This window comes from Echiichthys vipera (genome assembly GCF_963691815.1).
Source record: "Echiichthys vipera genome assembly, chromosome: 13".
NCBI classification, from domain to species: Eukaryota; Metazoa; Chordata; class Actinopteri; order Perciformes; family Trachinidae; genus Echiichthys; species Echiichthys vipera.
In genome coordinates this window covers 13,518,279-13,532,938 of record NC_139838.1, presented here as the reverse complement: position 1 = coordinate 13,532,938, position 14,660 = coordinate 13,518,279, and the positions used below count along the sequence as shown (strand labels likewise).

The 14,660-nt window shown below is 43.0% G+C and overlaps 2 protein-coding genes across 2 annotated transcripts; both read right to left on the bottom strand.

The window, feature by feature from the left end:
* Nucleotides 1-3,462: 3,462 nt before the first annotated feature.
* Nucleotides 3,463-4,866, bottom strand: hoxa1a (homeobox A1a; the record flags this gene model as incomplete). Its single annotated transcript, XM_083926176.1, has 2 exons — nucleotides 3,463-3,826; nucleotides 4,256-4,866. The coding sequence occupies 2 exons, from the start codon at nucleotides 4,864-4,866 to the stop codon at nucleotides 3,463-3,465; spliced, it is 975 nt and encodes a 324-aa protein (XP_083782302.1).
* A 4,670-nt stretch (nucleotides 4,867-9,536) lies between these two features.
* On the bottom strand, nucleotides 9,537-11,278 carry LOC310955334 (homeobox protein Hox-A2a; the record flags this gene model as incomplete). The annotated part of the gene is made up of 2 exons (XM_083925147.1): nucleotides 9,537-10,302; nucleotides 10,915-11,278. The coding sequence occupies 2 exons, from the start codon at nucleotides 11,276-11,278 to the stop codon at nucleotides 9,569-9,571; spliced, it is 1,098 nt and encodes a 365-aa protein (XP_083781273.1). The 3' UTR covers nucleotides 9,537-9,568.
* Between the last annotated feature and the right edge of the window lie 3,382 nt (nucleotides 11,279-14,660).

The following is a 14,660-nucleotide window of genomic DNA, read 5'->3' as shown; positions in this document are numbered from 1 at the left end:
ATATTTTGTTTAAATGTAAATTGATTTAACGGCCGCACAAACAATAAATAAATAAAATAAATGAAATTAGAATTCGCAGCCAGATGAGTAACTATCAGTCCCTGTTGCACAGAGGGGTATCTGTGATTGCAAGCCAAATAGAAGGACAGCAGATGTTTTGATTTGAGGAATTACTGAGAAAATGTGTTTAAACTAAGGCTGCTGGTTTAAAATGTACACAAATGTAGGCCTAAGAAAGAAAATTGTCGAGGTCGTAAACAAAATGAAAATAAGTTTATAAAACAGCGTTATAAATGTGCAGATTAGACGAACAAAAAAGTCTTCCGAATCCATAAGAATAAAATGTCGATACGTCTAAAACATTATGATGAGAGCTTTATATTTTATAGGAACTCATTTGTCAAAAATATCCTAATAAACTGTTAAAAAAATTAACAACCTTTACATAAATCTTCAGCAGCACTTTTAAATGTACTCCTTTATTTAAGCCGATGGAACAAAGAATTCAATTATATATATACAGCCTTGTAAATACACTTTCTCAGTAGCCCTATAGCAAAATGAATTAGAGATATGTTATATACCCATATATCCTATATAGAGTAGGGTACAGCAAATAACTATTTTTTCGTTTTGCTTTAAAACGTTCAAACACGTATTTACAAGCTCCTGTTCAAATAGGGTTATCAGATAGAGCACATAAACAGCATGTTAACTTTACTTTTTTTCCTCCAGATAAATTAGAAATACCCGAATGTTTCAGCTCGTGCTCACCCAGACTGGCCTGCCAAAGACAAACAGGCCCCTTGAGCAACAAGTCTGTGTACATACATCACTATTTATACCGAAACAACTCCTCCAACAACACAATGAGGGTGTCTGAAGTTACCAAACTAACCTTGTCATATTTTCAGGGCAACCACTGTCCTCAATGTAGACAAAAACCCAACAAACATGTATATATATATATATATATATATATATATATATATACAATATCGAAAAAGGAAACGAGATAAACAAAACAGAGGTTGGCTACATAACTTACTATGTTTGCTGTAGCTGAATTACTGAGCAGCCTGCGCTACAGCCTCAGCAGGTCTCCACAGCTCCAATAGATCAGCTCCTGCAGGTGTATCCAAGGTAAAGGTGAACGGCGCTCATTAATCATGGCTCTTTCTGCGTCTTTTGCCCTTATATGGTATGATGGACTCGCAGTCTGCACACCAGGAATTAAAACAGCAAAAGACTCGGGGAACACCTTTTTTTGAAACTGGTCAGAGGATAAAGGCTTCCTTAAAGGCAGGTCAAATACAATTAAACAAGACGTGCTGTTTGTATGGTAAACTGGAAAATGGACTTGTATTTATAGAGCGCTTTTCTTTTCCTCTGACCATAAGAAGCGTTTACACTACTTGTCACCTTCACCCATTCACACACACGTTCATACAGTGATGGCAGAAACTACCTGCCCATTATCTAAGCCACTGGTTCTCAAACTGTGGTACCTGTACCACTGGTGGTACTCAAACCCCCTATGGTGGTACTTGAAGGGATCTCCGAATACAAAAAGGAAACATTAATTACTAAATTAATATAAAATTAAGAAAATACTTGAACTTTTAAGGTCTGTGAAATGTAATTTAAAACAAGTTTAGCATTTCCTGTTATTTTTCTGTTTCACTATCAGCCTGTTACGTAGTCACGTTCATGAGTTAAACTGTGATGGTAAGAGAGTACGCAGAGGTCAAATGAGTGGTTTGAAAACACTGATATGTCTAATGCTACCCCTTCATACAGCGTGGCTTTGGTTGAAGACAGTCAACAATAAATAATCTTCTGATTAGGAATCAACCTTCCTGTCCATAGCTGAACAGTGTAGGCTGTACCTACGCGGCTGTAGTTTAACACTGGTTTTAGTGGTGGTACTTGAGAGAGCCTGATATTTTCGTAATGTAGTGGTACGTCATGTACAAAGTTTGAGAACCACTGATCTAATTTGTATTATTTAAACTACATTCACACACCCATGCGCAGCACGGGGGGCAATTTGGGGTTTAGTTATAGGCACACTTGTTTGATTGTAATCAATGAAGTTGATTTTAAAGACAATGTGATCCTTATTCTTGTCATGATTCGTTATCCTTAAAGAGCAGATTAACAAATCAAGTCTAAATATTACAGAACCTGAAACAATAGATCTTGTTAAATCAAACTTGTGCAGTTGACTGTCAACTACATGCAATGCTGCAAGTTTTCACAGTTCGTCTTGTCATCAGGTGGGGATGATGACACCTCTTTGTGACTTGGGGAACTGAGGGGTTAACACTGACAGGGCCAGTGGGGCCCCATCCTTGTCGATAGCCAAACCTCGATGTTTTAATCGATAGAGTTTCTTTTTTTGACCCCTCAATGAGCTCGATAAGATTGTCATCACAAATGACGCTGACGTCCGCGCTCTCATCTCCTCCATGGATAAACATGCCTTTATTATGCCAATAACTCTGCACCCCCAGGGACGGGAGCGCGCACGGTCGCATACATTGAGGGACTCTGTGGTGCGTGAAAGAGCCACGTGCAGCTCAGACGACGGGGAAATGGACAGAGTTGTCCTTTTCTGTCTTCAGAGTTTAGAATAAAGGTCTGATGGGCGGATTTAGATGGAAGATTTGCTTTAAAATACCCAGAAATATCTCTAACTATGTCTCTCTCAAGAATTCCCCTCAGCAATGACACAGATATTATATGTTTTTTGGAGTTAAACGCACTTTAATACACATTGACCCGTAAACGTCTCTCTGGACAAAACATTTGTGTTTTCCACTGGATTAAATAGATAACAGATAAAAGCCTGAAACATACATGGCCTAACATGACCAGCTCTCCAACTGATAAAACTCAGCAACCCGCTAATAATACATGAAAGCATTACGCATCATGCAAATCTCGCACAATTGACATTCAGACAGACGCGACACACAAACACACAGGTCTGACACACATAGCTGACAGTGATTAAGGAGGTACAATAACAATGCAACTCTATAACGATTAATATACGAGGTCACCTCGTTGATTGTGTGATGCCCAATTGAAGACATCCAGTGCGATCACACTGACCGTGGCCTTTTACGCACAGCTCTGGCACATTTGAGGTATTTGTTTGTGTGTGCAGCTTTTTGGGACTTTGTATTGGCACATTCAGCAGCACTGAAGGAAGGTATTGTCGTAGTCATTTAACGTCAAATTTAAAAATAAAGTGGATACACGTTAAATCATTGGCCTACGGTTGTTTGGACTGACCACAATATAAAATAAATCCCGATTATTGTCCAAACTTCCAAATAGTGCATTAATGCATCCTAAATGTCCACATCCGTCAACCAGGACTTTGGCATTGACACACTGGGTATGGACTTTGATATATACAGGCCGCCTGTGGCTCAAAGAGGCAGGTGGTTCTTAGTTGGGGGAGTAAGGATCAGACACCGTGGATGATGTAGGAGAAGGAGTAGAGGGAGCTGAGATAGACTTCTCTGACGCTGCATCGTCCATTTTCTCTCGGCTGCTCTCTCCCGTATCTGAGGATGGAGCTTTGGCTGGCAGCAGCCCTTCTTTCTCTCTCTTCTTCTGCTTCATCCTCCGGTTCTGGAACCAGATTTTCACCTGAGTCTCGTTCAGCAGCAGCGCGGCCGCGATCTCAACGCGTCGCGCGCGGGTCAGGTATTTGTTGAAGTGGAACTCCTTTTCCAGCTCCGTCAGCTGCTTGGTGGTAAAATTGGTCCGGGCTGTGTTCGGCTGACCCCCATAACCGAACTCCCCGGACCTGCCTGCAGACAGACAAACAAAATAACCTGTAATTTGCGCATGGGAGCAACGTTTACGCAACAGGATCAACATTTTGCGCATAAGTCAATGTCAGCTACTTTGAAATTAGATCTAACACGTGTACAAACAGGGTCCAACATAACACTGACATAACATAACACTAACATACAGCATATGCTATACTGTACTGTAATACTTCATTATAGAACAAGAGTTATCCCCAGCTTTCGCCATAAACATGGCACAATCAGGCAGTACCTGTCAAATATAGAAACTGAACCTCACAACTTGGCTTTAAATGTGTTTATATTTCAGTTTGTCCCACACAAAAATAATATCTGCCAACATTGTAACTTAATTTAGAGAGTTTGGAGCACTTACAATAAAGTGTTGTTTACAGACGGAACACTTTGTGCCACGTGTGCACCCACCTGTCTTTGGTGGATTCCTCTTGACTTTCATCCAGTCGAAGGTCTGTGCAGAAGATGCGCCCTCAGACAGAGGTGAGCAGCAAGTCTCCAGGTGAGCTGCGTGCAGTGGTGACAGCGGGTTCGAGCACCCGGGAAAAGGTGCTGCTTGCTCGTGGCCGCCGCCGTAGGCAGCGTGGGCATATTGCAGTTGACCCAGGGGGGCGGCACTGTAACCCTGGCGATGCTGAGACACCATCGAGGAGGAAATATTACCCGAGTACATCAGAGGGCCGCACTGGGGGAATCCCGCTGTGGATTCTACTTCCTGGTTGAGCGCGTAATGGTTATACGTAGCACAGAAACTTTGTGGTCCATAGTTGGAGCTGCAGGCCGGATGGGCCCCGTAGGCGAGACCCAATGAGCTCGTGCTAGACTGGTATGACCCCGGCTGATGAGGGATGTCGTCAGGGGAAGCCCTGCTCCCCATGAAGCGCTCATCCGTCCCGCAGTTGTTGACAGAAACCGCGCAGGACTGGAAAGTTGTAATCCCGTGGTCCGAGTGGAAAGCCCTGACAGAGCATGAGCCACCTTCACCGCTCATCACCGAGTAGTCTAAGAAGCTGCTCATTGTAGCATTGTTCTACCGGGGCCGGGGGACCGTCCGCTCTCCAGACACCCTCTGATCTATTCCTCTCTCCCCTCTTACCCTGAGTGACCGTGCCAACCTTTACCTATACTCTGTCCTTATCAGAAGAGGGAGGGGGGTGGGGGGCGTACGGGCCGATATCAATGAACGGGGGCTGTCACGTGGGCCCGGGTCAGCCAGTGAGGTACTTGTCCTTATCCCCTTAGCCGGTGACAGATTGGTGTTTGAGTGGCTATTTAAATTCCAGGCGCTCGTCGATCAAGGTGACGCCCGTCGTCACTAATGTATTGGCCGAGCAAACAATGAGCTGGGAGGCAGACGGCGGTGGACAGCTCCGGGGTCGCATGAAGAGCGAGGGACGGCAAACACGGCGTCTTCTAACCCCCGCCGTGCGCTCTCTGGCCTGGGGAAAGATTAACGTTTCACCCTCTGCAACCTCTCCACAAGGACGACCTAGCACTATGACCTCAGGTACAGTTATTTTGGATCAGAGAGGAGAATTGGTGTGTTTGTATGTGCGTGTGTGTGTGTGTGTGTGTGTGTGTGTCTCTGTGTGTGTGTACGTGTGCGTGTGTGAGAGCGCGCGCACTTGTATGTGTACTATCCACGCGTCTGTTTCCGAGTAACAGCCGTGATGTCATATATATATATAATGGTGCCATTCTCTCCAGGGTGGATGGATAGCTCAGTGTGTGTGTGTGTGTGTGTGTGTGTGTGTGTGTGTGTGTGTGTGTGTGTGTGTGTGTGTGTGAGTGTGTGTGCGTGTGTTACTGCCACAGGGTATGCGGGCTATCAGTGTCCCATTCCAATGCGAAGTGTTTCACGCTTTAACACTGTGAGGGATTTGCTCAGCAAATATTTTCACAGTGTGACAGTGGAGGAGAGGCAGGAAGGTTTTTACTCCAGACACAAGCAGAAAGAACTCGAGTTCAATCACAGAGAGCTTTCTAATAAAGCTGTTGCACATGGAATTTTTTAGCTGCTTTCCAGTGCTTGCTGGGAGGTCACAGGTGATGTGACGACAAGAAACCCCATTACACATTAAGATGATGCAGTATTAATTTTTTTCTCTCCCAGGGTCATAGGGTCTGTTATCTACTCTGATTTCACTCCCACGTGTATTCATTATACATGTAGCTATAGTGATCAAATGATCTGATAATGCGAGGCCCGTCGCGGAGCTAATGCGCGCATATATCCTGAGGTGCGACTGAGGGGCTGATTATCCTGTTAAGTTCATCAAATAACGGTGTTGCTTTATTGCTTGAAATTAATGGCCACGAAAAGACAGAGCAGAGTGTGTGGGAGAGAGCTGCGGTGAGACGGCAGCAGAGTGCAGAGTCAACCTCTCACCGAGGAAGGAAAAGAAAGGGGAGGGGAGAAGGAGGAAGGGAGGGAGTGCGTACGATAGGATCACATGGAGAGATGAGCGCCTCCTTTGGCCGTATGTGGCCAAACACCCTAATTGTTTTTCAGTGTTTTCATAAATGTATTATTCGATAGATAGATAGATAGCTAGATAGATAGATAGCTAGCTAGATAGATAGATAGACAGACAGACAGATAGATAGATAGATAGATAGATAGATAGATAGATAGATAGATAGATAGATAGATAGATAGATAGATAGATAGATAGATAGATAGATAGATAGATGGATAGATAGATAGAGAGATAGACAGATAGAAAGATAGATAGACAGACAGACAGACAGACAAACAGAGAGAGAGAGAGAGATAGATAGATAGATAGATAGATAGATAGATAGATAGATAGATAGATAGATAGATAGATAGATAAATAGATGGATAGATAGAGAGATAGACAGATAGAAAGATAGATAGACAGACAGACAGACAGACAGACAGACAAACAGAGAGATAGACAGAAATATAGATAGATAAATAGATAGATAGATAGATAGATAGATAGATAGATAGATAGATAGATAGATAGATAGATAGATAGATAGATAGATAGATAGACAGACAGACAAACAGAGAGAGAGAGAGAGAGAGAGAGATAGATAGATAGATAGATAGATAGATAGATAGATATATAGATAGAGAGATAGATAGATAGATAGATAGATAGATAGATAGATAGATAGATAGATAGATAGATAGATAGATAGATAGATTGATAGATTGATAGATAGATAGATAGATAGATAGATAGATAGATAGATAGATAAATAGATAGATAGATGGATAGATAGATAGATAAGATTGATGACATGCTTTTCAGATCAAGATTTAACATAGATAACCAATTAAGTGTATAAAGTTATGGTCCAGCTTATTAAAATGCTGCTCCCATGTCATTTATAGTCTAATAATATTGTGATTATATAATATACTGACAGTGTATAACACTGACAGGGCCTTCTGCTGCCAAATGATCACTTTTACTTCTGATACTTTAACTTTGTTTCTAATACTTTGTTGCATTGTGTAACGGAAAAGAGTATTTCAACTGTGTGTTACTGCTACTTTTACTTTACTAAAGGCTCTGGATACTTCTTACACCACCACTTTTAGATTTAGATGTGAATGAGATCAGATATAAGAAGCATACTTAAAATAGACATGGCCTTCTTTTGAAATTTCATCCTTGAGGTTTGCAGGTATTGAAAGATCATGGAATATTAAAGAAAAAAAAACAAATTTCCAAGCGCTTAAAAAGCGCAGTGGGGTCAATACTACCCCCTCCTCTCTCCTCTCTGTCGTCCCAGCTGCTTCTGCAACAGTAGTGAGTGGGCGCAGTGGATCCTCCCCTGTCTGCCTGTAGAAACTTCGCCAGGCCTTGGGGAGCTTTCTTGGCTCTTTGTGTGTGAACACATGTGAGCAGAAAAGGCGCGCTGTCTCGGAATGATTTGGTTATACTGGCCCTGTGGTTAGTCACTGGACGCTGGGGTGAACGAGTGTAGAGGATTTGGCCCCCTATCCCCCCTCCGTAAACACACACACACACACACACACACACCCGGTAGGCTAATGTTCAACCAGTCGATTGACTTCTTATGGCTTCCAGATTATTCGATAAACCACCACACTGGAGTTTATGAATTCCGCACGTGTTGATGAGTTTCTGAATCGATCCGTGCAGGCCCCTGGTTGTTTTTGCTGTTATCACACACAAAACTGTTAAAACCTATCGAGTCAAGCTGCGCGTGAGCTAATAACTGACTCCCATAAGGCAACTCAAGTGCAATGCAATAGAGCAAGACCATTCATAATCCCTATATTGAACTCCAAGACTTCCCTGCTCCAGTAATGTTGTAAAATCCCCTCTAAAAACGCACAAATTCTCCTGATAAAGTATAGCCAGCCATTGCATAATGATCCCCTCTCCGAAGCTATTGTTAGTAATCTGCGTCTGATAAATTGCATCTACCCCAGAAGTAGTCTGTTTTGACTTTGGGCTACTTTTAACACACGGGAAAAGAGTGCAGCCTCATAACCTGAGTGAATAGTCCGCCACTGGGTGCTGCCGCTGTCCCAGAGCCAGAGCCAGAGCCAGAGCCAGAGCCAGAGCCAGAGCCGTGTTTAAACAAGCTATAAAAATGAATTATTACCAAACGCATGCAGAGACTCAGCCCCCTTTTTAGCACAGGAATTGGGGAGTCCCGTATGAAAATGTAAGTGGGGTTTTATTTGTGCACATTACGCCACAATTGGTCTCCTTAATGTTCGTCTCATTCATGCCACGGAGTGATTTATGAGCTCCTGAAGGCAAACATGGCTCGGGGTATTTGCCTGTGCAACACGCACACAATGTTAAGAGCCCTGTCATGCTAAGATCCATGCTGGCGTGGATTATACTCCACAAAAATATTAAGTTTGAAGGTGAATATAGAAATAATCTGCATCGGAGTTTCTGTAGGCAGCTTGAAGTTGGGCCAACATGTCTGTGTTATTGTAGGATAATAAAAATAAGTAATTTCACCAAAAGAAATGCGGCTACTTTGCATCAATAATTTCTACAGAGATGGTAAAGTAATTTCACAAAATGTAAAAAGTTTCATCAATTTTAAATAGAAAAAAATAACATTAATCCTATAAAAAGAAAAACGGCTCCTATTTAAAGCTATGTCAAACGATCTGAATTGTGTTGAAATTAAATTCTACACTAAAAGTGAAATTCAATCATGTGTGTGCTTTCACAACTCAACACTGACCAGACTATTTGTATTCATTGCCAACCTGTTGTTACATTTGCATAACGTCTCTATCTTCGCATGCCCTACTTCTTTTATTTTGCATATTCTCGACATGAATAATTCAAGAAGAAAATATCCAGTGTGTCAATAGAAAAAGAGACGACTCAAAACACCAGAAAAAAAGGATTGTAGCAAGTTAATTGTATTCTAACAAAAATATCCAAGACATTGGAAGCTATACAAAAATAAAATGACCAGGTTCCATAGGCCTAATATTGTATAATTATTCACATACACTCATAATTTCCATTCCAAGGGATCGATTTGTTATGGTAATTACAAGCCACTTTTGAGTAGAGCTATTTCAGTGATTTAATTTCAACCTTACCTTGTATTAATCGTCAAGTCAAATACCAACAGAATAAATGTGCCGAATATACAAATAACATCAGTTAATACCATCGCAGCCTGACATTTATTGTCCTCAGAAAAAAAAAGAAAGCTATTGTGATTGATTTCAGTTAATAGTTCAGATGCTGCAGGTCGATTGTTGTTAGGGACTCCGAGAAAAAATAGAAACTGTCCGTAGAAATGTCCACGGGGCTGTCCAGAGACTCTGACAAGCTCGGCGAGGCTGCATCGGAGAGCTGTAGGCAGGAATCCGAGGAGAAAGGTTGAAAATCGTGTATAGAAACATCCAGGGCCGGGGGACTGTCGCCATTGTCCGGGCCAGATGCCGAGCCTGGGCCCATTGTTGACATGCAGCCCGGAACAGTGGGTGACGGGTTGGGAAAATGTTTCAGATTTTTGTCATTGCTGTTCAGCGGCGCAGCAGCGAAGCCCATGGACTCGCCATTGTGGAGCTGCTGTGTGGAGCTCAGAGAGTTGTTCTGAAAGGAGCAGGTATCTCGCTCCAGCAGGGCCCCGCTCCGCTCGTACAGGGGGCCCTCGTCCTCCTCGTCGCTGAGGATGCCGTCCTCGGTGTCCGGCCCTTTCCCCTCCCCGTTGTGGTTCTCCTTGCTCTGGGTCTGTCGCTTGTGCTTCATGCGCCGGTTCTGGAACCACACTTTAACCTGCCTCTCTGTCAGGTCCAGCAGGGCCGCTATTTCCACTCTCCTCGGCCGGCACAGATACTTGTTGAAGTGGAACTCCTTCTCCAGCTCCAGCAGCTGCGTGTTGGTGTACGCTGTCCTTAGCCGACGGGAGCCCCCTCCTCCTCCTCCTCCTCCGCCACTCTCAACAATCTCAGGCGAGCCTAGAAAAGAAGCACCGGCGGTAGCACAGGATTAAAAAACGCAGGACACAACAGTCACATAACCCCCGCTGCCCGTGAATCTAACATTATGGCTGCAAACCACCAGAGAGAGCGGCTCACAACATGCTGCAGCAAAATGGCCGCGGAGCCACTGACCCAAGCTTAAAGCCTGTACACACTCTCTTTTTTAATCCAGAATTCATTACAGCACATGAGATTTTACACATAAGATAACGTCCAGAGTGAGCGTGAAGCAAACACAGTGCAGTAAAAAGCAGTGAGGTCCAGGCTGGTGTGTGATACTAATGAATGCTCCAGCTGCCCTCCTCGGCAACGGCACTCCATCACTCTTCATTACTGTCACACATCAAAACTCTGCTACGGCTAGGGGAATAAATCACCTTACATCACCAAACTTTACCCAAACTTTTTTTTTTGTTCTGGCTTCATACACAATCACAGCTATATACAGTAAACGATAACCATAAATCAATCAGAGGAAAAACGTCTGTAGCATTTTTCTTTTTAAAGGAAAGGCCTGTGTTATGAAGCTCCCATTTAGCAACAGATAGTAAACACTTTTGCCTTTTAATGTTTTGAAAAATCACCCACCTTTTGGAGAAAAGCACACAGGTCCATTGGAGATGGTGGTAGCGGTGGAGGTCGGCAGGTGGTTCCTCTTGGAGGCTTTCTTCTCCCGCATCCAGGGATACTCCGGGGGTAGGGAGGCTGTGGGCAGCGGGCTGCATCCGTCGGGGCTGTGTCTGGGCCGGCCGTGCCGCGGATGGCTGCCTGGATTCAGGCTGGGAATGGTCTGCTCAAAGGGAGGAGGAATCAGTGTCGGGCGTGAAAGCGTCGAGCTCTTGATTGATGAACTTTGAAATGAATCAGCGACAGGGGGGAAAGATGTCAGGCACTCAGCAAGCGACGGCTGACTATTGATAAAACCGCTCTCTCGCTCGAATTCGTAATTCATCTCCGCTCCCTGAGAGCCGGGGAAAGTTTGCACGCGTATTTTTACAAATGTTGCGGCTCAGCGAGCACGAGAAAGAAAAAATCATTAAAAAAATCTCCTGGTGGATTTTTTTCTATATCACTGATTACGGCCGCGTGGGGACCGAGCTACTATTAAACTATTGAATTCATGGAGACAAGGTTGAAATTGGACCGAATTGCCTGTCACATGATTACCTCTGCCCAATGACAATTTGGGGTTTAATCAAAAGGAGCCACTGTCTGCCTGATTGATCCAAAAACTCTGATGAAGAACGCCTCGCTCAGTTGGAGGGGGACGACTGTTTTTATTTACATATTTGTCCGCTCAGTTTATCCTCCTCTCGCCCTTCCAGTCCCGTCTTCTAAGCTACAAAATGTGTTTTTTAAGAATGGCTGACGCTTACTATTACAGGGAAGGAGACCAGCCTAGGGTGCGCGGATTCGTGCACTCCTCTTTCTCGTATTGTTTGAGGATGTCAGTCGAGAACGCCCACCACACACACACACACACACACACACACACACACACACACACACACACACACACACACACACACACACACACACACACACACACACACACACACACACACACACACACTTCACGCCAGTAGCTTTTCATAAAGGCAAGAGTCGGTGTTCAGAGGTGAAAAAAAACATACCCCAAAAACTGATATTGAGACTTCTCGACAGAAACAAACCCCAACAATCCAGTCTGCTCAGTGTGGACTCCAGAATAGATGTGATTCTTCAAAGATGCATAATAATGAAATATGCAGTGCATCCATTGACATGTGTTGCAATAAAAAGCACATCCATTAAGTTAATACTGACGGATATGACAAGTTTAGACCATTTCTTCCCATAACAGCTGTTAAACAGTTACAGATCAGGTCCAGAAACTTGTATAAAAATAATAAAAAAATAAAAAAGAAGATACACACGCATGTATGCATGCGCACTCATGAACATTGTTTTATTAAATGCTCTTTATGTAGCCTCTATAGATATGATACTAAAACACAGGGTTTTCGTTTATTCCACAAAAGGTCGATTTTTTTATAACGAGGTCATGCGCGCCCATGTACACGCACAAGCCAACAAACACTAGGTCAAACACCCAGCAGCTCTTTCTTTTAGAATTGATAAGTCACATTTTTCGATAACCAAAAGCTGCCAGAATTATTATCTTATTTCAAATCGTATCCTAATATGGTTCCATGTTCATTTTGAGATGGGGAGCACCTTAAGGTGGGATCAGGGTTTACTGGGAGGGCAGTAGCTACAATGTTGAGGATGGTATTCCACTGTATTTCAGTTTAAATTCTACCTGAAATTCCAATGAAGCAAACACCATCACGTTTACAATCGACCATTTGCGACGAATCCATTTGCAGAGTTATTATGTAAATGGAATCGTTGTTGAATGGCGCTTCCCTGCAGTGTTTGGTTTTATAGTCCTCCCCCAGAATAATCTGTGGAAGCCACATTTGGGATGTTTTTCGTCAAACCATACATGTTGTATTTTCATTTAAAAAAAAATTGGCTTGGTGAATATGAGAGAGGAAGAAGAGAAGTGGTAGGCCTCTCTCAGTTTGTTGCTTATATACCAAACAAAGAGTCCTGGAAGCCTGCGCGCGATCAATCTTACTCGCCAAAAGGTCTGACAGCTCGGTGCCCTCACAACACATTTAAGGCTTCTAACTCTCCCCCGGATCAAATGCAGCCAGGAAGCGGCGAGAAACACTGGACACTCAGATTAGAACCAGTTTCTGCTCGCCGGTATAGCCGGGCTGTCGCTGGAGGGATGTTTTAAAAGATAAATAAGAATCCAGCTACACAAGATGCGACCATTTCCTTTTTTGTGGAGGCGGTAATGCGCCAACGGTGAGTAGGGCGAAGCAGCTTATCCACCTGGCTTTTATCTCTGAATTGGTAATGCATTTACACAAAGACACATATTTGTCGTTTTGGTAGACATGCAGGTTTGTGAGTGGACCAGGTCGTGTGGCGAAAGGACAGAGTGGCTAGGGGGAAAGAGATGGATGGCTTTTTTTTTTTTTTTTTTTGGAATTACGCACAGGCTTTGTGTGAAAGGAAAGGAGTGGGTGGCGGTATTTAGTGGACCCCAGCCTGTCCTGCACACTTTTCTTTACAGCAGGCTTGATTTAGGAGCACTTTCCCACGGATGTAAACGCAATGAGAGATATACAAATCTTCTGTTTTAGTTAAAACGGCATGTGTGTGCTACCTGTGTATGGCGCATATGGGTCAAATCAGTGTCTTGCTGTGTGTGCGTGTGAACGTGCGCGTGTATCTCTCAGCGTGTGTGTTTTGGATGCAGAAATACACAGTGCATTTTTTTTTACTTCGACACACCATGGTTCAATTGTTCTAGGTTTCCCTGCTAACCATATGTCAGGGGTAGTAATGTGCATGCCCTCGTATATCAATCACATGGGGCTGAAAATTATTCCTTGGTGCAAAAATCAGTGCGAACCAATAATACTGAAGTCATAGTGCAGTTGCACAAAGGCATACATTAATCACAAAGATTAGAAAAATGGTACAAAAGGGTTTTAGTAATTTGATGAAAATAGTAGAAAAATATTTGCTAAAAATAATCTTGGATTTAAGATTTACAAAACAATAGGAGCATTGTAGCTCCATGTGTGCATGTATTATAGTTTTTGCAGTGCTAGGACTTTAATAATTAAATAGTATAATTTCTATGCAGGCCCTTCATTTGAACAAAATGCCCACAAAGGAATACCCTTCCACTTTCAGCTTTTCAATGTATCGTTTGCTTTTGCTATAACCATCCACACAACCGACGCTTTTCGTGTTGAGCTGCTTTTGTGCTGCTGGCATCTACAAATCTGTAAAATAATAAGACAAATAAGCCCTGCTACGATTCTCCTTCAGCCTGTATCCTCTCTGACCGCATTTGACTGACTGAACATATCAGGGAATTATTTTTCAAACGATTTCTCATTTAGCTTGTTGTCTTCTTGCAGAATCTCCAGAAGGGCCCGGGTGACATTTTTATTATTATGGATGTGCCCACGCAGATGATAGGAGGGGAGAAGGCCACCCGAGAGTTTTCTTCACGTCGAATCAAGAGGAGGGGAGAGAAAAAACCCCAATAGCTTTTATTCAATATTTAACTTCATCTGCGGCCATTTCTATTTCTGTTGTTGAATATTAAATGTTGTTGAATGGTTTCACATTATTTTGAATGCATAAATAGGATACACACTGGGATCTGCACAGTCTCTGCTGCGTGGGAAATTCACAACTACAAATACATAGCTTTGGATTTATCGTCCATGGATTACCATTAACATTTTATTGTCTTTTAT